This window comes from Microtus oregoni, unplaced genomic scaffold, assembly GCF_018167655.1.
Source record: "Microtus oregoni isolate MIOR12 unplaced genomic scaffold, Mior012 000012F_ref0000307, whole genome shotgun sequence".
Classification (NCBI taxonomy): domain Eukaryota; kingdom Metazoa; phylum Chordata; class Mammalia; order Rodentia; family Cricetidae; genus Microtus; species Microtus oregoni.
The window spans coordinates 19,902,517-19,925,624 of record NW_024543071.1 but is presented as its reverse complement, the minus strand read 5'-3'; the positions used below and the strand labels follow the sequence as shown (position 1 = coordinate 19,925,624).

The window sequence follows — 23,108 nt, the reverse complement described above, 5'->3', positions numbered from 1 at the left end:
ACCTCACAGGGTAAACAGAGAGAGTGGCCTGTGGGCTGCTCTACAGTGACAGCCATTTCCCTGTCGCCCTGCTCAGGGACTTCAGCCCTCTTCTACTAGAGCTCCCTTCTCAGCAACCAAGAAAGAAAACTGCACTTACAAAGTTTAGGAACTAGGTGAGCTATAACAAAGAACACATCCTTCTCCACATTTGAACCTAGCAAGAGTGGGTAAGGTGTGGCTCCTTTGAATTTTATTTTTACCCCAGAAAATGTTTGAAGGTCTACGTATAAATTTCTTCCCAGAAACATCATCTCTTGTTTTAAAATCACATCAAAAGGGAAGCCACCTTCACATCCACATATAAGAGCTCACAAGAGTTGTGCCAGGGCCTACAGACCACTAGCTAGTGCCTCCCCATCAAAACAGCTCGCTGACATGGAGTGAGGGGCATCCATGAAGCGATGGTACCAAACAGGTAGACTATGCCAGCACATTCCAGTAAGACCTCTGTGTTTAAAAAAATGAAAAAGTGTGTGTGTGTGCGTGTGTGTGCATGTGTGCGCACGTGTGTGCATGTGTGTGTGCGTGCACACTTGTATGTGCACGTGTGTGTGTACATGTTTGCATGTGTGCATGCGTGCGTGTGTGTGTGTGTGTGTGTGTGTGTGTGTGTGTGTGGTTGCACACACGATCATAGCACATCCAGGCAGAAAGCAATCCAGCAAACAGACAGTGTCGGCGATCCCTGAGGCTGCAATAACAGGATTTCCCTTTTCCACTTAGGAGCCTTTGCACTTTAAAAAAAAATCAAACAGTATTAGTTTAATCAGCAAAATCAATAAAAAAAATTCCCAACCTGAAAATAAAATAACTGCTCTAGGTAGACACAAAGTGCAATTGACCCTCAGAGAAAAGCAATTGGAACAAAAATCACCTTGCCATGAAAACACTGAGAATAAAGCCTGCACTAAGCTGAGGAGGACGTCAGCGGTGTGTTGAGAGGCTTGGTGTCCAGGTCCCCGAGCCCTTTCACATGTGGCAGCTCCTCCCAGTCTTCACTTTGGTCCCAGTCTTTCCTATATCAGTCTTTTCTTTGCAAATATTAAGGAGAATTGATATTTCTCAAACATTTATCTGGTGCCAAACACAACACATATATTCTTTTCTCAGGTGACCGTCCCTGAAGGGACATTAGCAGCTGTGCATGGTATGGTGTCTAGCCACTGCCTGGCCTCTCGGGTACCTCTCCCTCACATATGCTCTTCCTGAACCCCCCAGCTATGCTAGGGTAAGACCTGGGAGTGGCAGAAAGAGAATTGATGGGACAACTTTGAGGACTCCTAATGACACATGGGCCTGTTGTGTAGGCCAGGGGGTAACAGGAGACCGCGTTAAGGAGCCCAAAAATTCAAAACCAACAGCAGACTCTGCATGGGGACCACTCCTGCTTTCTAAGTAAGCGTGTTCAACCTGGAGTGTAAATTGACGCAATCACTTTCGGAAATGTTTTGACAGTATCGATTTGAACCCCAGACCTGGCCATTTCACACAGGGCAGCTGCCCAGGAGCAACAGGTACTCAAGGTGCTAGGTTCATCCATTCTCAGATTTATTTAGCAAGAAACCCTGAGATGCCCAAATGTCTGCCTGTTGGGAGCAGTGAGACCCCAGATCCTGAATTTCTTGTAAACAACTTGTTTTCCCCTGATCTGAGTGCCTACAGCTGCTCTGAGCACGAGACCTTCAGGAGTTCCTGATGGCAGGAGAGTGGTTTCTGGTGGGTTTGGCTGGGCCGTGGCTATCTCTATATAATCTGTCCCTGAACACAATAAAGGGGGCATTCTTGGGGAATTCAAGGATGACCCTTGTCGTTGTCTCTCTGTCTGTGTGTATCTGTGTATTTTAACCTCCAGCCCCCTTGCCCGAAGCTCGCGAACTGGGTAATAGCACACCAAGCGCAGACACAGGGGCGCGGTGCGCAGCAATTGGAGGTCCCCACCGAGATATCAGCATCTGCCAGCAGAAGACCATTGGCTAAGCTAGAGGCCATCCAAGCAGCAGAACATTCCCAACACTGGAAGGGGATGAACTGTTCCGTCAACATGTGCCCCTGAATGTGCAGTAGTGAAGGCTGGTACAAGATGACGGGATAGCACCCACTGTAGGGTCTAGACCACACAGGCAAACCGGGGCAAGGTTAGATTAGTGATGATGCTGGGGTGAGCGCTGACTATGGGGACATACAGGAGTCTTTGGGGGTCGCCATGGTGAAAAAATCCATCACAGTGTGCACGCAAGATAGTCAGTGTTCCCTGGTTTTAAGGAATACTGCAAAAGAAGTTTAAGAACCACTTTAAGCACAGATTCATTAGGTCATCTTCTCCAGACCCCTGGGAAGGACCAAGGAAGAGTGTGAACAGGTGTTAAACAGATGTCATGGTAAGCCATGAAGAGATGGTTTGCTATGCTAGAACACAGCTAAGGCTGCGGGTATGCTGTTATGAAGATTAATTCAATTCTTCATTTGAAACCCTAGTCAGCTTTTCAGACCACGTAGAGGAGGCCACACAAACTCCAGTGTTGCTTGTAGACTCAGACACCACAAAGGAAGTCTGACGTATCTAACGGTTCCATCCAGTCCCCAGCCCCTAGCAATGGTTCCATGACCTTGTGACAACATTGTCCCTTCATCTGCCAACCCCTATGAGAGCTTTGTAGCTATTTCAGAAAGAGGTAGAGGTTAAGAGCCAGTGGCTGGATGTTTTGTTTTTCTGACCTTTGGGTTGAACCCCAATATCTGTACTGGGTTTTATTAATCATGTTACAATGGGCCTCAGGTTCAATGAGAGACTTTGTCCCACAAAAGGTAGAGAATGGGCGAAGAAGACACTTGACATTGACCTCTGACCTCCACACATATGCACACACAATTGTCCATGATACCATATGTGCAGGTGCACAAATATGAGCAAGTACTTGCTACAGGCACACACACACACACACACACACACACACACACACAGAGAGAGAGAGAGAGAGAGAGAGAGAGAGAGAGAGAGAAAGAGAGAGAGAGAGAGACAGAGACAGAGACAGAGACAGAGAATTTAAGGTCCCAGATCCATGCCTCCACCAGAAGAGGTATGTGGTTCCCCCAGGCCTTCCACACAGGTTCCTAGACCTACAGGACAAAGATACCGAAGATTCCTAGAGGAGCCCTCAAGCAGCATGCTGGGTTACAAACAGATCAGGAGGCCGATACTTACCAGTATTGTGTGCCATTTCCTCTGTGGACGGCTTAGTCCAGTCTTCAGCCTTGTCGATGTGAAATAACTTCAGATCCTCCTCTTCCAGGGCGATGTCTCCCCAGAAGACAGCTAGCAAGAGAAAGCACAGTGAGTGGGTCAACTGAGCCTGCAAGTCAGAAAAGGGATTTGCTAACCCACCAGAAGGCACCAGATGTGAGGAGCAAATCCTAGAAAAGACAGTCCTGCCAATTAGTGTTCTCCTAGAGCCTCAATGATAATTGCATTAAAGCCATGGTATCTGGGCCAACCACCATGGGAACCCAGAGCCTTGGTTGATAAACACCCCTCTGTCTCACCCTCGCTCCAGGCAGCTACAGGCTAAACATCACATAGAGACAACCGTTTCTTTCCTCTTCTGTCCCTCTTCTATAAAAGAAAAGGCACAGAGCCATTGTTTACACACCAGTTACAGTATCTGCTGCCCTTCTTTGTGCAGGACCCCCCATTCTACATGGCCCTTGTGTAGGGACAAGCAATATTCTAGACCAGCCATTTTCAACCTTTGGGGCTCCAACGACCCTTTTCACATGAGCTGCCTAAGACCATCAGAAAGCACAGATATTTAAATTATGATTTGCAACAGTAGTCAAATTACAGTTCTGAAGTAGCAACAAAAATAATTTTCTGCTTGGGAGGAACCACCACATGAGGAGCTGTCTTAAAGGGCCGCAGCATTAGGAAGGTTGAGGACCACTGCTGTAGACAGTCAAATCCAGCACCCGGGATCTTGAGCACAGGTAGTGTAGAACACAGACAGGGCTTATCAGGATGCACACGTAATTCTGCTTTGGAGGCATGTCCCCATAGGCCCATGTACTAAAGGTGTGGACCTAGAGTGGCCCCCGCTGGAGGTAATGAAGCTGTGAGACGGGGATCATAGGCCCAGACTCCTCCCCCTCTTTCTCTACGCTCTGGTGTTCTTCTCTGCCAGGCACACCCCCACGGTCCTGTTCGGCAAATCACTCGACCCATTTCGGCTTCGGCTTCCTCATCCGGGGATAAAATTTTTGCGACTGGAGTTCACATTGTGTGAGAAATAACTGAGATGGGGTTTGCTAACGGCTGGTGCAGGACCGGCCATGACGAGCGATCGGTGAACCGCAGAGCCACCCTGATTTTTACGGAGTTCTTTCTGGTACCTACCTGTTTCCCTCCTCACTCCTCCCTCTCTTCATCCTGAAGACCAGGCGCGGCCACAACTCTCACCTCTCCTCTGGTGAATTCCCCTCCCACCCTGACACGCCCCTTCCTGTCTCTGTGTTGCTGTAGGGTTTAACTGTGTCATCTGCCACCTAACATATGCGGGACCTGGGCGTGTACCTGCGCATGCCAAGCTTCAGGCAGGCAGGGCTGGGGGCCAGGGCAACACATCTAGAATTAGAGTTGTACTTAACAGTTAGCAATGGATTCAATCTGTGTGTTACTTTGTTTTTCCTTTTTTTTTTGTTTGTTTGTATTTCATATCGATTCTGTACCGTCACAAACCGGAAAACAGAGCCTCAGCAAGTGGCAGAGCCCCAGTCCTCCACCTCTCAGCCCCCTCACCATCTACCTCGACTCCACTTCTCCCACTCTGCCTGACTCGAAACGCCCTGAAGACAGGCTCTGGATTTATGCCCACACATTTCATCTGCCCAAACCCACTTCCCACACTGAGGAAGGTCAAGCCAGAGGCCACAGAGTATGGGACAGAATCGGGCAGCATCTGCCCGTGAGACAGTAGACAAACAGCCTAAGCTCCCCGAGTCTCAGCTTCTTCATCTCTCAGGTGGAGATGGGCAGCAATGCCACTTCCTTCCTGTGAGCATCAGGCGAGATGGCGTGAGCAAGCATTGAGCACGGAGTGGGCACCTGGACCCACTCAGTGACTACAACAAAGCATCTCTGTCCTGTAGCCCTCAAGACCCTCAGTAACGGTCTACAAGGCTAGTGATGTACAGTTAGACTGAGTGTTATGCTTTCTAAAGGTGGGATGCTTCCCTCCCTTGAAATGCTGCCCCTCACCAATGGCTGACCCAGGGTAGCCTTTACCCATACCATCCACAGAAGGGTGCGGGGCTGGCTTTAGGCACCACACAATGGGCAGCTTCCATTCCACCTCAGGGCCCAGAGAGCCCTTGCCACAGTCAGTCCTGTTTCCCTCCCTGTGGCCCCTATGGGCTTCTTGTGATGGAGTCTGGATCCCAAAATCTGCTTTCCTGGCCTATAGATTCCCCCAGACTCCATCCCAAGACCACCAAAGTGGATCCCATGGACACCACCAAAGATGGTTCAAGAAGCTACCTGCCCACAACTCAGAGTCGCCTGGTATTCAGACAGTGACGTTCAGTGGAGATTCAGAAACCCCTATGTAGTTGGTTGTGTTACTCTTTGCTCTTTGGGGGCCCGCCACCCAGCTCCCAATAAATACATGGAGATTTATTCTTATTTATGAATGTCCTGCTTTAGCGTGGCTTATTTCTAGCCATCTACTTTTGGCCTCTGGCTTTTGCCTTTCTCTATTCTATATTCCTTTTCTTTCCTTCTTATACGTGGTTGATTGTGTAGCCAGGTGGTTAGCCGCTAGCATCCTCCTCTCCTTCTCTTCCTCCCACTCCTCCTTCTCTTTTCTGTTGCTCTCCTATTTATTCTCTCTACATGGCAGCCCCGCCTAATTCTCTCTCCTGCCTAGCTATTGGCTGCCCAGATCTTTATTAGACCAATCATGTGTTTAGACAGGCAAAGTAGCACAGCTTTACAGAGTTAAACAAATGCAGCATAAAAGAATGCAACACATGTTGCATATTCCACAACACCCAAACTCCTTTCTGTAGGATTAAGCCAGCCCCTTTAGGGGGCGGGTTTGCCTCGAGCGAATGCACACAAATAAATCGGGCGCGTGGGAGGCCGCTGGCCCTTTTCTTTCCTACCTCCTCTGCTACACGGGAACCTCAGTTCTGTAAGTTTATTTAAACATTAAAACTGTATATATTCTTTAATTTTTGCCTTGCATTTATTTACGCCTATACATTTGGCGCCTGCCCTGTGGGGCTTTGCGGAGACCTGCCCCAAATCGGAGTCTCTTGGGGCCACCACTCCCAGTGGCGGTCTCCCTGGACGCACAGACTGTGCCCTTTCAGCTGGTCCGACTACGGCTGGGGACACAGCTGAGATTCTGAGCGACTCGATCTTTCCTGGTGCCTGCTAAAAAGTCAAACGGCACGGGAGCATTAGCACTCCCCGGCCCCGCCCTGCCTGACAGTGGCACAAGAGCCTCTGTAAAAACGTGATCAGTCCCTGTTCCCCTCCCATCTCCGCCGGTGCTCGGGTCACGTGACAGTGGCCCTGCAAGCCGGCTCAAACACGCGGTCCCTTTGATTTGTTCACTTTGGCAGCTTTCTCTCTGTTCCCTTTCTGGCCCAATTGCTATTAATCAGCCTGGTGTCTGCTCCAATTTTGTTTTTGAGTCATTTATTTCAGACTTAGGCCACGTGGACTCAAGTGGACTCTTTTGCACCACTGGCAGGAACCGGTCATTGCAGGTAAAAGAATTTTTTCTTTTATAAATAAAATGTCTGAGAACGTTACTGTTTCAGATTTCAACAGCTTTTTTAAGTGTACCATGTGGGAGATTTTACAAGAGGTGTAAAATAGCACCCCACATCTATGAATATTTCTGGGATTCATAATTTTCCTTAGCACTATATGGTTTGACAATAGAAAAATGATGAAGTCTCTTAAGGCAGAAGTTGAATGTTTAAAAACTATTGAGAATGACAACAATCGTCTCAAGAATCAGTTTGAAGTTCTCCAGGAAGAAAAGAGATCTTTGTTTAACATGACACGGTTAGCTGAGCAAAATTTAGAAAAGGTACAGGCTGATGTTAAGGAGAAATTCATTACTATGGAAGAAGGAACAGCTGAATTAGATCATAAGTTCCAGCAGTCCCTTTCTGTAGGAACTGAAACATTAACTGAGAGAATCAAAACTGCTGAATGTGACAATCGGATTTTGTCTAAAGCTTATGACAGATTGGCGGAAAGATTATCAATACAAGAAGGCACGGTTTATGCCATAAAAATTATGTCCAAAGATGACAAGTTATCTCTAATGGACAAATTTCATACTTTAGAATCCTCAATGAAGGCTTTGGAACATAATTCTGGACAGGAGATTCAGACATTGCAAAAAGCAATGGTGAATAGAATTGAAAAGATTGAGGAATTTCTAAATTCTGATGAAGAAGGGCAAAGGGTAGAAAGGCAAATTTTAACTACATCTGTGGATAAATCCCTCCGGAACAATTTCCACAAAGCTCTACCTACAGATCTACATGCCTTTCCAGTAATAACAACAGAAACGGTGATTGGTTCCAGAAACCCTAGGGTCATCAAGGAAGATACATGGGAGCCTGTCCGTATGAATGATCTCAAAGAAATTAAACAGGCTGTCATGACTTTTGGGATGCACACCTCTTTTGTTAAAGAGATGCTACCCCCTCGGACTGGCTCCAGCTGAGCTCCGCGGTCCTTGAGAGTGGACCGAAATTGAAATGGAAATGCTTATTCAGGCAAGAGGCTAGACTTTTAGAACAGCAGGTAAAGGCGAAGGAAAGTGACATTTCCCTAGATAAAATTCTAGGTGAAGGGCTCTTTTCTGACCCTCAGGAACAAGCTAATTTGGATGAAAACACACTCTCCATGTGTACTACAGCAGCCTTAAGGGCTTGGGACAGGGTACAAGACCCAGGACAGAGAATGGAATCATTTGTCAGAGTTAAACAGTGTCAGAGAGAACCCTTTAGTGACTTTTTACAAAGACTAACTAAGGCTGTACAAATAGGGATATCTGACCCAGAAGCAAGGCAGATAATGATTGAGTCTTTGGCTTACGAAAATGCAAATGTGGAATGCAAAAAGATCTTGGGGCCTTTAAAGTTCAGATCAGTGCCCTTGGAAGAATGGGTCTTGCATACACTGAATGTTGACACATTTGACTATGGCACTGAAGCATGGGTAGAATAAGCAATTTCCAATGGTAAAAGGAGACACCAGAATACCAAATGTTATAATTGTGGCAAAATGGGTCATATGAAAAGGAATTGTAAACAACGGATTTTCAGAAATAATAATAATGCATCTTCTAGAAATAACAGAAATAGAAAGACTCAGCCTTCAGGTTTATGTAGAAGATGTGGAAAAGGCAGATATTGGACGAATGAATGCAGGTCTACAAGAGATAGACAAGGCAATCTGATACAGATGGGAAACATGAGAGGGGGGGCCTCTCAGGCCCACATGGCAAACATGGTTCAGTCATTTCCAGTTTCTGCAGAGAACATGCCTCGTCAGGACAATTAGGAAGCCATATGCCTACTGTTACAAGCAATAGTGATCAGAAAGATGAGTTAGGTGTGTTTTGGCAAACTTCTATAAATGATCAAAGACCTAAGCTGAGAGTGTGTGTAAATGACATTTTTATTACTGGTCTGCTGGACACAGGTGCTGATGTAAGTATCATTACCCCAGAATCTTGGCATCCATATTGGCCTCTTCAGAATGTAAATGTTCAGCTCCTGGGAATTGGAACCCTATCTCGAGTAAGGCAGAGCACGAGATGGGTTGAATGTATAGGGCCAGAGGGACAAATAGGAAAATTAAGGCCATATGTAGCCAATATTACAATGAATTTATGGGGTTGTGACCTATTACAACAATGGAATACCCAAATTAACATTCTTGCTACTTCTAGAGCCTATATTTCTGAGAATAATATTAAAAGATATTACAAATGGAGAAAACCAGCCATTCGGGCTGTGCAAGAACAAGCAATTGATGTCCCTTCAGAGATACCAACAGCCTTGCCTCTAAAATGGTTGACTGAGAAACCAATATGGACAAAGCAATGGCCTTTAGCTGAGGAAAAGTTACAGGCTTTAGAACAGCTGGTACAAGAACAACTAGATGCTGGACATATAGAAGAATCTACCAGCCCTTGGAGTTCTCCTGTATTTGTGGTTAAGAAAAAAATCAGGTAAATGGAGAATGGTGACAGATCTCAGGGCCATCAACAAGGTTATTCAACCTATGGGCCCTCTGCAATCTGGAATTCCTTTGCCCTCTTTATTACCAAAAGGATGGCCTCTCATAGTTATTGATTTAAAGGATTGTTTTTTCACTATATCTTTGCAAAAAGAAGATAGATAAAAATTTGCCTTCACAGTGCCTACTTATAACAATTCTCAACCTTCGAGGAGGTACCATTGGGCTGTCCTCCCCCAGGGTATGTTAAATAGCCCCTCCCTGTGCCAATATTTTGTGAACCAACCATTGCAAATAATACGCAAGAAATTTCCCAAATCTATAGTATACCATTACATGGACGACATTTTGTTATCCAATTCAAACATAGATACCTTGAACAGACTGTTTGAAGAAATACAGATACTTTTACCCAAATGGGGATTGCAAATTGCTCCTGAAAAGATTCAGAAGGGAGATTCTGTTAATTATTTAGGTTATAGAATAGTTTTGCAAAAAATTAAGACACAAAAGGCACAAATTCGGAGAGATCGCCTACGGACTCTTAATGACTTTCAAAGACTGTTAGGAGACATTTCCAGTCTATGACCAGCTATTGGAATAACACCTGATCTAATAATTCATTTGAACAAAACCTTGGATGGTGATAAAGATTTAAACAGTCCCAGAGAATTAACAGCTGAAGCAGAAAAGGAACTGACAATGATTGAGGAAAAATTACAACAGGCACATGTGGATAGAGTGAATCCAGAGCTTGATTGTATTCTCATCATATTACCATCAAAAATTTCTCCTACAGGAACTTTAACGCAGAGAGATGATATTATCTTGGAATAGATCTTTTTACCACATAAACCAAGTAAGAAACTGAAAACTTATGTGGAAAAAGTCTCTGAGTTAATTATAAAAGGCAAGCTGAGACTTCGTCAACCAGCAGGCATAGATCCAGCAGAAATTATAGTGCCTTTCACTGCTGATGAACTAAAGAAATTATGGGAAGATAATGAACCATGGCAAAGAGCTTGTGCTAATTTTTTGGGAGGCATTAATAACAACTATCCAAAAAGCAAGAGGCTTAACTTCATAAAGAGAACTTCTTAGATCCTTCCTCGAATCGTCCGTGATGCTCCAATATCTGGAGCCTGTACATTCTATACTGATGCCAATAAATCAGGGAAGGCAGGTTACAAATCAGAAGACTTGGGTAAGGTGGAACAAAGTCCTTATGATTCTGTCCAGAAGGCAGAATTATATGCCATTCTTATGGTACTAAGAGATTTTAAAGAACCTATTAATATAGTTACTGATTCGCAATACGCAGAAAGTTATTTTACATATTGAAACTGCTGAATTTATACCTGATGATACAGAACTAACCTCATTGTTTATCCAGGTTCAAGATTTGATCAGGAACAGGCTTTGCCCTATGTACATAACACACATCCAATCCCATATGGGTCTGCCAGGTCATCTAGCACAAGGTAATGCAGAAATTTTTCAATTATTGATTGGTAGTGTGCTACAAGCCTCTGAATTTCATAAAAAACATCATGTTAATAGCAAAGGATTGAAGAAAGAGTTTTCTATTACATGGCAACAAGCTAAGGAGATTGTAAAGAAATGCCCTACCTGCTCTTTCTATAACCAAACGCCACTGCCAGCAGGGCTAATCCGAAGGGCACCCATAGGAATGAAATCTGGCAGATGGATGTGTTCCACTTTACAGAATTTGGCAAATTGAAGTATGTTCATCACACCATTGACACTTATTCAGGCTTTCAGTGGGCAGCTGCTTTAAGTTCAGAAAAAGCTGATTCAGTAATCACTCATTTATTAAAAGTCATGGCTATCATGGGTATACCTACACAAATAAAGACAGATAATGGTCCTGCTTATGTCTCTAGGAAAATGAAACGGTTTTTTGATTATTACAATATCAAGCATGTTACAGGTATACCATACAATCCTACAGGTCAAGCAGTCATAGAAAGATCAAATCGAACTATAAAGGATATGTTGAGCAAACAGAAAGGGGTGGAAAACACCCCCAGAAATAGGTTACATAATGCTTTGTTAACCTTGAATTTTCTCAACACTAATGAGAAGGGAACGACGGCTGCAGAAAGACATTGGATAATGGAAAAGTCTGTTGAACTAAATCATGATGGAGGAAGGTCATTGGTTAAAAAAATAAAGAAACTGCTTGGCTGGCCCTCATAGGTTAGAACACAGGTGGGTGGAGAAAACAGAACAGAATGCTGGGAGGAAGAGGAAGTGAGCTCAGACTCGACAGCTCTCCTCTCGGGAGCAGATGCCTCAGAAGAGATGCCATGCTCCCTGCTCCTGGGCAGACACATGCGATGAAGCTCCGACCCAGGATGGACATAGGCTAGAATCTTCCCGGTAAGCACACCTTGGGGTGCTACAAACGATATTAGATATGGGCTAGTCCAGGTGCGAGAATTAGCCTAGAAGAGGCTAGATAGAAATGGGCCAAGCAGTGTTTAAAAGAATACAGTTTGTGTGTTGTTATTTCAGGCATAAGCTAGCCGGTGGCGGGAGCTGGGTGGCAGAATGCAGCCCCACAGCTCCCACTACAAAATCAACCAGTTTATTTCAAGGATGTGCTGACCTCACAATGGAAGCCAGGAGATGTGCTGCATTGGGGAAGGGGTTCTTATCTCCACAGGTGAGGAAAAATTATGGATACCGTCAAAATTAATAAAGGTTCGGTTTGAAGAAGAGAAGTCACTTGGAAAAGATAAATAACAATTCATTCACAAGGACGGAGAGCATACTGAGGGTAAGGTTTACAGATAGGTTGGGGGCAGGGTTCTTTTCTTATCTCCACAGGAAAATACTCATCTTCAAAGAATTTAAGGGACCCTGAATATTTAATTACTGATGGATGGAAAATAGTTATGACCCACTAAGTATCAACAATAAAATTGTATACATACTGTAAGTATTGATTTTATATATATATATATGTTTTATTGAACACTTCTTTATAAATGTGTAGAGCTGGTTTTGGAGTTGGACTATGGCTCAGTCCCTCTTCAATTCCAAGCCTGTTGATAAGAGTTATTTCAGAGTTTCTGTCTCAGGTCAGGAGCCATGAAATGGGACAGAATAAGAATAATTTTATACTTGATAAACTTTCTTTGCCTTTCCTCATATCTGTGTCTTTCTTTATATGTCAATATATGTCCTTGTTGTTAATGTTTAAATTTCCCATATCAAGCAACTTATTTTCCTACAGTAATCTTTGAAGTTTCCAGGATGAAGATGGGGCCCCACAACATCAACTCAATCTGGTTTTTATGACGTCATGAATTTTTTTTTTAAGCGCTAATATTAGACCTGTTTTTTGGTACCAACTGCAGGAGACAATTTCGAATGATGCACATTTTTGACAACACTCTGGCCGGACCTTCTCAAAACGCTCAGAGACTAGTTATAATTTTCTTAGGTCAAAGGTTAATTTGGGAATTTTACCATCATTTGCTTTCACAGGGGCCCCTAAGAAGAACGTCGCCCCCATGTCAGCTAGAAGCAATCTAAGAGGACGACGTCCCCTCTCCAAACAGAGTTTGCCCACAGGGTTAGGGACATCTTTTAGTGGTTGGTGTAAGGTTGAGGGGATAGGGAGATATTGTATGGAATTAGGGGTATATTCAAAAAAAAAAAAGGCGGATTAACTGGTTTGATGGGATGATTGGTATTTGTGACTTACTGTTTTTAGAAAATTATATTGGTACTGTTTCTTGTATATTGATATATTGAATATTGAATGTGAGTGTTCCTACCTCTATTTTTGTATAAGAGTATGCTTATATTGTATGGATACATCTATCATATCACAATGTACATTTCTACCTCTGGTACTATTTATGTAATAACATTGTTTACATTTGATATGTAATGACATTGTTTACAGGTGAAGATCATTGTCTTCATATATTGCACAGTTGTTTATTCTCTTAGTTTTCAAATTAGATAGGTATTGAGAATTATATGTTTGTCATATTTATTTTTAGGTTAATCAGGTCTTTTAGATACATAGAGATTATATTTAGTATAGATAGTATAATCTTCAGCCTCTTTGAAGAGCTGTAGAAAATGGCCTTTAATCTAACCTAGAATTCTGTGCCAATGAGACACAATTACTCCTGGCAACACCACTCTACACCCGAGAGAACGTTGAGCACCAAAGACACTCCACTGGGAGCTTGTCTTCTTGGCAGAACTGGTCTTTGGGTTAAGAAAAGCCCATACCTCAACTACTGACCAAGATATGAAACAGGATTGTCTTATCTTGCCAAGACAGGGTAGGATTATTCTAAGAAAGTTCCTTGCACTTGATAATGGTATGTCAGTTATGTTAGGCCTTAGCCAAAGTTGGTTGACTCAACATTGCAAACGAGACTTTGGGCGATTGCCCAGGTAGTCAGTTGTCTCTGTCATTTGTCGCACATTTTGGATATCTCTCATTTGTTAAGTAATATTTATTCCCTTCTCAGATCTTTGATGGAGTTGAAGATTATTTAATTGTAGTTACTCTCTACATTATTTAGACTCCTTGAGATAGAATGTCTAGCAAAACTTTTGTTCTCAATATTGTTTGTTATATTTATCATTTGTTATTATTGTTTATTGTAGTAATATGGGCGCAGGGCTGCGTCCCTGGCACCCCAGCCACCTGGCTAGCTTATGCTCCGAAATAACAACACACAAACTGTATTCATTTAATCACTGCTTGGCCCTTTAGCTCTAGCCCTTACAGGCTAATTCTCACATCCCGATCAACCCATCTCTAATAATCTGTGAGCACCGGTCTTACCGGGAAAGGTTCAGCATGTCTAACCTGGCGGCTTGCTTCATGGTGTGTGTCTGCCCGGGAGCGGGGCATGGTGTCTCTCTCAGGCGTCTGCTCCCGAGAGGAGAGCTGCGGAGTCTGAGCTCACTTCCTCTTCCTCCCAGCGTTCTGTTCTGTTTACTCCTCCCACCTATCTTCTAACCAATGAGGGCCAAGCAGTTTCTTTTTATTTAACCAATGACCTTCCTCCATCAGTTTATAGTTATATTTGGTTTAGTTCTGTCTTATTTAGACAAAAGGGGGAGATGTAGGGTTAAGCCAGCCCCTTTAGGGGGCGGGTTTGCCTCGGGCGAATGCACACGAATAAATCAGGCGCACGGGAGGCTGCTGGCCCTTTTCTTTCCTACCTCCTGTGCTACATGGGAACCTCGGTTCTGTAAGTTTATTTAAACATTCAAACTGTATATATTCTTTAATTTTTGCCTTGCATTTATTTACGCCGATACACCTTTCACAATGTGTTTTCCAAACCATGGAGAGGGGCTTTAGTACCCTCTCTGCAACTCACTGTAGTTAATATTGGGTCTCCATGGAGAAGAACAAGACATTAAAGAGGGAGGCTCTAATAACAGAGGTGCTGTGATCGATTAGTGATGACTACCATGGGCACAAGTGGGGAGGTGTAACCCTTCTCCCACATGACCACTAGCTTTGCTTTCATTGATAGAAAGGAAGATGGCCTCACACTGGTTTAGAAAAGAAAACAAGTTTGATCAGGGCAACTGCTTTGTTGGAAAATCCAAGAGATAAGTTGAAATAACTGGTTGAAAGTTAATGTATGCACAATAACACACCAGAGTGCTGAATAATAGAAACTTCTAGCCCCTTTTAAAGGGGCTTCATATCTGAGCTTCAGTGGGGTACCTATTAACTGTCTGCAGTTCCTGGATACTTGGAATGTGGTTAGTATGAAAGAGAAACTGAGTTTTAAATCTTATTTTGCTTGATTAATTTAAATTTAAATTGCTGCCTATGGCTAGTGACCATGCTATAAATATAAAGTTGAATGTAATAAAAACTATGACATATAATATATGTATAATTATTTAAAAGCACAAAAAGAGTCAGATACCTTGAAATAAGTTTGGTAGGCACTGTGTTAATAAATACAGACTCCTGGTAAACTATAAAAAGCAGTGGGTAAGATAGTACATTGGTTAAGGCGCTTGCTACCAAGCCCAGTGGCCTGGCTTCAATCTCCAGAACCCACACTATAGAAGAGTTAGCTCTCTTACAAGTTGCTCTCTGAGCCTCACATGTTCAAAATGGCACATACATACACAAATACACACACACACACAAAAAATGCACAAAAATTAAAAGCTAAAGAACTGTAAAATTGGGTAACACCGAAAGAAAAATATACTATATTCAAGATTGAGAGTCTATGATTTTAAAGATGAACTCTAAGGTGATGTGTAGGTTCATACACTTCAAAAATTACAATAACTTTTCATTGTTGACAAAATGATCTACAAGTCCACCTCACAATTATGTGAGAACAGTCAAGAGAGAATTGATAGAGCTACTGCAACCTTGTCATAAAACATGCTCTAGAATCAGGTTCTAGATTATGTAAGAAAACTATGAAAAATTAGGTTGCACAAATCTGTGGAAAGTAGACTTTTTGATGGGTTCTGTTGAAACGGTGGCTTAGCTAATGAAGAAAAACTTGAGTAGACTTTGACTGAATTCCACACAACAAAATTAAATCCAAACAGATAAAACATTAAATCCATGGTTGTTTCCACAAAATCTAGAAAGCTAAGTCTACAGTCAGTCCTCTGTATCAATGGTTCTACACCTGGATCCAAAAACTATTTGAAAAAAATCAATGTGTCTATATTAAACATGTGCAGGTTGTTTTCCTTCTCGTTGTCCCTAGGCATTACAGTATAGCAATTATTTATAAAACATTTATGACATGTCAGGAATTATATAGGAGGAAGTACATAGTGTTACGTGCCAACCATGACACCATTTGACAAAAGGAAGTTGAGCTTCTGTGGATTTCAATCTGTGGTGAACTCTGGAAGCAGTCCCCACAGATACCGAGGGAGGGATGACTGTATATCTAAAAAACACACCTACTGAAATATTACTGAAAGACAGAATGGGACCCAAGGAAGCCATCTATGAGAAAATTCTCCAGGCATGCCCATCACGTCTTCCACTGCCAGACTGTTATCCGTGGACCAGGAGCATCGACAGCATCTTGGAACTTGACATAAATACGTCCAAAGCCTCAGAGGTCATCCTGGTCTTTCTGAGAAAGAACTTACATGCTTAAAAGATCCCTTAAGTAATTACATACACATTAAACTCTGAAAATCACTAGTAATAGTGACAAGAGACTGTCCCCAGCACCCGTGACTCTGGAGCCACAGTCTCTCTGCCATCTGAGGTCAGAACTTGAAAATGCAGAGCGGAAGCGGCGGAGACCAGCGCGCGGAGACCGGAGCGCACACGGGGCAGATGCAGGATAGTCCAAGTACAAAACAGTGAAGCCCACACTGAGAGCAGATCGCCCCACTACAATTAAATCAAGTAGGTTTTTTGGGGCCTGGCCTACAGAGTGGTAGGCCTTTTATTGGCTAGGTCCACGGGCGAACGGGGAGCCTGGTCCTGTCCCTGAAGACCCTCCTGAGTAAATGGAGTGGGAGCATTCCCCAACCCCCTTGATCCCCCGGTTAGTCTGCGAGGGCTGGTACCCTTCGCTGGGGCTGCTCCTCCTCTGCTGCGACCTCTCTCTCCCTGACCCATCCTAGCTTGTGCCCAGGGGCCTCCTTCACTCCCCCTCCCTTCCACAGGGCCGCGGGATCACCCAGTTTAGCCTGTTTGGGTGCTGCGTTGGGAGCTCGGGGCAGAGGGCAGAGGGAGTTTCTCTGTTTTGGTGGCTGGCCTGCAGAGTGGTAGGCCTTTTGTTGGTGAGGTCCCTGGCGAACGGGGAGCCTGGTCCTGGTCCTGAAGACCCTTCTGAGTGGTGAGAGGGATCTTGGCCCGCAGCGGGAACCGGGAAACGGAGGGAGGGCATTTTGTAAGTGGGGCCCCTGGCCAGCAGGGAAACCTGATCCTGTTTTAATAGACCCATTAGAGGGCTGGAGAGATGGCTCAGTGGTTAAGAGCATTGCCTGTTCTTCCAGAGGTCCTGAGTTCAGTTCCCGGCAGCCACATGGTGGCTCACAACCATCTGTAGTGAGGTCTGGTGCCCTCTTCTGGCCTGAAGGCATAATGTAGACAGACTATTGTATACATAGTAAATAAATAAATATTTAAAAAAAAAAGACCCATTAGATAGCATCGATAGGAGGAGATGGGCAGGCACCAAGGCAAGAATTCACCCAACAATCTGAAAAACAACATGAAAACACCAGAATCCAATGATCTTACAACAGAAGGACTTGAACACCCTAACACAGAAGAAGAGAAAAAAATTGACTTTATGAAAGCAATAGAGTCCCTTAAACAACATGTAAAAAACGCCCTTATAGAAATGGATGAGAAGTATAACAAAAAGTTTGAAGAAATGAGTAAATACGTAAATGATACCCTGGGAAACCAAGAAAAAACGATCAAACAGGTAATGGAAACAGTTCAAGAATTGAAAACTGAAATGGAAGCAAGGAAGAAAACACAAACTGAGGACCAGCTGGATATGGAAAATCTAGGTCAACAAGCAGAGACTACAGAAACAAGCATAATTAATAGAATACAAGAGATAGAAGAAAGAATCTCAGATTCTAAAGATACCATAGAGAAAACAAATGCACTGATCAAAGAAAACAGCAAAGTCAATGAAAATACATAACCATAGAAAGAATTTCAAATGTGTTTCCATAAAAATAACCCTCTGCCCTCATGTCCCCTCAAACCCACTAGAGTTTCAACCTGCAATTCAGAGAGTTGCCAACAGGTGGTGATGTTTGGTTATCATATTCTGAGCCATAAAGTAAACAGTATTTCAGGAAGAGGTGGTGAATGAACTACAATAGGAAGAATGTTTTTCAGAAATAAAAAATAGAAAACCTTAATGGAGGCTCACACCTGTGATTCTAGTTAAAAGACTGGGAGAGAAGGAGTTCAAGGTCAGCTTGGGCTTACATAGTGAGTTCTAGGCCAGCCTAGACTATGCAGAGAGATCTGTCTCCAAAAATTAAAAGAAAAGGAAGGAAGAAAATAGGGAGGGAGGGAGGGAGGGAGGGAGGGAGGGAGGGAGGAGAGAAGGAAGAGAAGGAATCTTCAAAAAGTGACCAAAAGAAATTTGTGTATCCATGTGTATGCAGCATAAGTACATGTTTGTAAGGATGTGTGCATGTATGAGGGAGATATGCATACACAAGTATGTGCTTGTACATAGGGGTCAGAGGTTAGCTTCAAGTACTTTCTTCACTCTCTTCCTCAAATACAATTTTAAAGTTAGTACGTGTAAAATGTTGAAATATAAACAAGAGGCTGATTTTTAAAAGTATAGTTTCTTTTTAACATATTTAGGTTTGTTTTACTTATTATTATTATTATTATTATTGAGCCCGTGTTTATGATAGGGAGGCATACACACACAAGGGCATGCATGTGGAGATCAGAGGCCAGTTTCATGGGATCTGTTCTCTCCTCACCTTTATGTCGGCTCTGGAAGTTGAACTCAAGTTGTCAGGATTCCCAGAAAACACTTTAATCCACTGAGCCATTTCCCCAGCCCCGAACACAAACCTTGTAATAATGCTTAGTAATGGCGTAGTGATGTTTAGCAACGGACTGGAGTGGTTATAGCCTTGCTTGGCAGTGTTGGCTGATCCCCTGGTGTGAAGCCCGTTTTAGTCGGCGATGGTGGAATTGGAGGCGGAGTATAAAGGCTCTCTCACAAGCTGGTGAAGCAGCTCCAGCTCACTACTGCTGTGGTGATAGGTGCATAGCTATCACAGCTCCTGATGTCTGCTCTTTCCTGGGGTAATCATGTGTGCCTGCCCCTTGTAGCCATAAGGGAGGAAGGCCCACAAGCGAAATGTTGCTGGGTTAGAGTCCTGCTGGGCATCATCTTCCACCCCAGAGTGTAGCCGGCGTAGCACCACATCCTGCCTGTTCTCCATCCACAGCAGTGCTCTCTCTGTCCCCAGGCAGGCAGAGGAAGACCTCCTTCGGCTATGATGCCAGCAGCAGCCACACTTGCTAAGGTGTGGCTCCTTAGCTACCAGGCAGTTCGTCAAAGGAATGGGGAAACGAGCAGAGCTGGGCAGGGGACACAGTTAAAAGCACACTGGCCAAAGGAATGGCGTGCAGAGGCGACAAATGGCAAATCTCTGTCAGGGCAGGAACAGAAGTTGCCCCAGTGAAGCCAAGCTAACTGTATTTTTTTGGGCGTGGCAACATTGATTCCTGAAGATGGAGGAACATGAGGTCACAGGAAATGAGAGGTTTAACAAGAGCAGGAGGAGGAGACCAGGCATAGTGAGCAGAGATCCAGGGCTAAGAGAGAAGCCAGTGTACAGGGGTCCTGGAGGGCCCCTCACTTTGGAATAGTACATCATGGCTTGCCACTCCATCCATGTACATATTCTCCCCCACTGCCAGAACGAGTGAATCTCCCGGAAGAAGTCCTGATGGGGGGAGCATCGTGAGGATATTAGAAGAAATCAGACCCTTGGCTCTGCTTCCAGATTTGAGCTCAGTTCTCTGTTCCCACACAGAGACAGCTCCTGGAACTGGGATTCTGGGTGGGCCTAGCAGAGAGTGCTCTGTTTCAGATGAGCGCCTGGCATGGCCAAGACAGCTGGGAAGGTGCTAGAGGGGACAGAGTGCAGGAAGGTGGCCCTGGAAATCCCTCACGACACTCCCCACTGGAGTTTTCTCTGAGTCTTGGAGACGCTGGGATTCTGCTAGTGTTGAATGAAACCAGGTGCCTGAGTCTGGGTGCCAGACCTACAGAGCTGGGGGTCTGGGAGTCCAACTAGGCAGAGGGAGACTCCCTCCAAAGCTGCTGTCAGCACCAGTCACTCAACAAGCTGCGCCTCACTAGCTCCCAGATAGCATAGATCAGCCAGCCCCCAGCCTTCCCAGAGTCTCTTGGCCATATGCCTTCCCCAGTGGTTTTCTCCAAACCCCAGGAAACCTGGCCTCTGCGTGAAGAAACCCTGCAACAGTGACCTCTCCTGCCCTCCCGTCTCCCAACCAGCCTTTTCCGGATTCTCTCATCTACACTTAGAGCTTGGGAACTTTTCAATCCTCTCCCTGCCTAACCACAAATCTCACCGGATGGGGCTCTCTCTCAGCACGCCCACACTGATGAAGAGGGCACAGCATACACCTCCACCACATTTGCAAGTTCATGGTCCCGTACAAGTCATGTTTGCCTTCGCTGGCATTTCTTCATCAGCAAGTGAGACAGCTGAGCAGCTCCAAGCTGATGGAGGTCTGGCCCACAATCCACTTGCCCTGAACCCCAGAGGAGGATGTTGATGTACGGAACTCCAGGTCTCAATCAAAATGATGAAATCAACACCTCCAGGGACAGGGCCCAGGAACACACATTTAAACACAGGCTCTGTCACACCTCGTTCTGATTCATACTTAAGTTTAGGAACCAACAGAGTCCTTGGTCTCTAAGGCACCCCAAATCCAACCATTGGCTTTCCTCCAATGTCTTTTAGATACACACGGAGATCTGCCTATGGTTTGTCATTTACCCGTCCCCATGGCAGACTACTCAAGCAGCCGGGTGCCTTGTTGACACTCTTAGAGGGCACCTGGGCTAAGCCCAGGTTACTGCTGGAACTAAATCAGAGGATTCCAACTATTACTGTTCCTCTCAGGAAACTCTCCGAGGTGGGGCAGACGGGCCAGAGGCAGGAGAATTACAGGGAAATCCTACCCATGCTTTTAGTTCTGTGAGTTTTCAGCAGAGGGATTTAACAGGTTTGGAGCAGTTTTGTGTGGATCTTTGTCAGGGCAGTGTATCTACAAACAAACAGGGAGGGTTTTTTTTTATTTTTTTAGTAAAAAGTTAATCGGCTTAAAGTGTGCAACTAAATCGGCAAAGCTTACATTAAAGTGACCCGCAGAGAAAGGACCCCATGGAAGGAAAATCTCTAGGGAATACAATATGGCCTCTATGTTCTTTTGTCGTCTCCAGCTATAAATATTCATGGACAGTGTTAATGGGGTCCACGGCTCTATGCAACCACAATAGTTTTTTTGTTTATTCTCAGGACCATGAACTTTGAAACCATGACCCTAAATTTCAGCACTCCGCTTTCAGGCTCGCTCAGGAGCGAGTGGGTGGAGAGAGGTTTGGCTTTCGAGGCCAGGGAGGAAGCAGGCGAGTATGAATCAGGCCTCCTGGATCTTTGGGTGCCGATTAAAGGGCAGGATCTGTTTGGTATGGGAAGCCTCCTGTCTGCAGAATCCGCAGCTGCTCCTGGGGAAATGGCCTTCTTGAGGGATGGATGGCTGAGCTCTGTGAGCATATGGCAGAGAGGAGTGGAAGCAGTAAATATTTTAATTGGGCAAGACAGATTCATTGTGAGTTTTATATCGAAGTCTTAAAAAAAAAGTTTGCATCCAGGAATTTCTAAGATGGAAAAATGTAAAAACCATCTGAGCAGTTCACTAGTTCTCCACAGGAGGAAGCCAGGGCACAGGAAGGCAAACCGGGCCTCAGCTCCCCACTGTGGTCTTCCTCACACGAGGGATGACAAGCAGGAGACACACCTAGACCTCTTCTGGCTTCCTCTCACCCAGAACAAACGCCCTTCATTGGTCTCAACCCTCCTATCCATCGACCCTCTCCATGGCCTCTCAATCCATCTTAGCATAGAGCCGCTTAGCCCAACGCTGACTGGGAGACAGGGTCCTAGTGGAAACGTATTGGCCATCTACACCTTCCATTGTACCAGAGCCCATTACCTATTTATTCCAGGATAAATCTAGTTACCACCCCCTAAACCAAGTGTCTGCATCAGAGACCCTGTAGGATCCAAGTGTCCACGGGACGCCGATGTCTGTCAGGACCTGGGAGAGCGCCCTACACAGCTGAGTCTTCAGGAACAGCTCTAGAAACTGCTGGCATCTCATGGCATGTGAGCTGGGGCCTCTGTTGGTGGCCACCTTGCCCAAGGGTACATGTGGTCTTCCGCCTTGAACCTTCATCTAAATCATCGTACAGTCACTGACAGCGGTCAGTGGCCATGACACGGCGTGGCTCACTGAAAGCAAAAACGCCTGTCAGCAAACTGAAACTATAAAAGGTATGCAGCAGATTGACGTTGGCAGGCCCAGCCTAAGCCTTAAAGATCCAGATAGATTTCAAGTCATGAGTTCTCCCTCTCAGCTTGTGACTTCTTAGATGCACTCGAAAGAGCTAAGCCAGCTCGCAAAGTCGGCTGCTGGCACTGGGACACTGCACACGCCCATACTTTCTCCACTCACAAACTGTGAGGAATGTGTTAACCAAATCACGGTCACGGTAAATGACTAGCTGGAGCCAGACCTGGGCTTTCTGCTCAGCCCTTTGCCCAGCCGGTCTGCTCCTGCACCCGCATCTCCCAGTTCCCTTGCCCACTCTCCCGGGGGTCTCTTCAAACAAGGAAGAAACACCGGAGGACGGTGCAGGAGAAGAGAGGAATCTGGGTAATTCTCCCTGCTGGGGTGCTCCAGGTCTGCCCGTGGCATCTCATGCTTCTGCCACCACCACCCCCTACATAAACACACTGATTCTGGCACAATAACATTGCTTCCTCCTTGATTCTTCACCACAGGGTGAGCTGACTTGTCTCTGGGGACCTCACTTTTCTCTAGCCTGTTCCCTATCTCTGTGTTTCTAACTACTTCTTCATTAAAATGAAACAGGCATTGTGGTCCTGTCCCTGCAGGACAGACTCACACACATAGCTGCTGTGAGGAAAACCTCTTAGTTCTTTCCATAGCTAA

The 23,108-nt window shown here is 44.8% G+C and overlaps 1 protein-coding gene across 1 annotated transcript in view; it reads right to left on the bottom strand.

Moving 5' to 3' along the window:
* The window catches only part of Tll2 (tolloid like 2), a 120,613-nt gene that overhangs the window by 83,822 nt on the left and 13,683 nt on the right, over positions 1-23,108 (bottom strand). Inside the window, exon 2 of the mRNA XM_041661790.1 lies at positions 3,245-3,355. Coding sequence (XP_041517724.1) covers positions 3,245-3,355 — 111 coding nt within the window. The remainder of the gene's footprint in view (positions 1-3,244; positions 3,356-23,108) is intronic.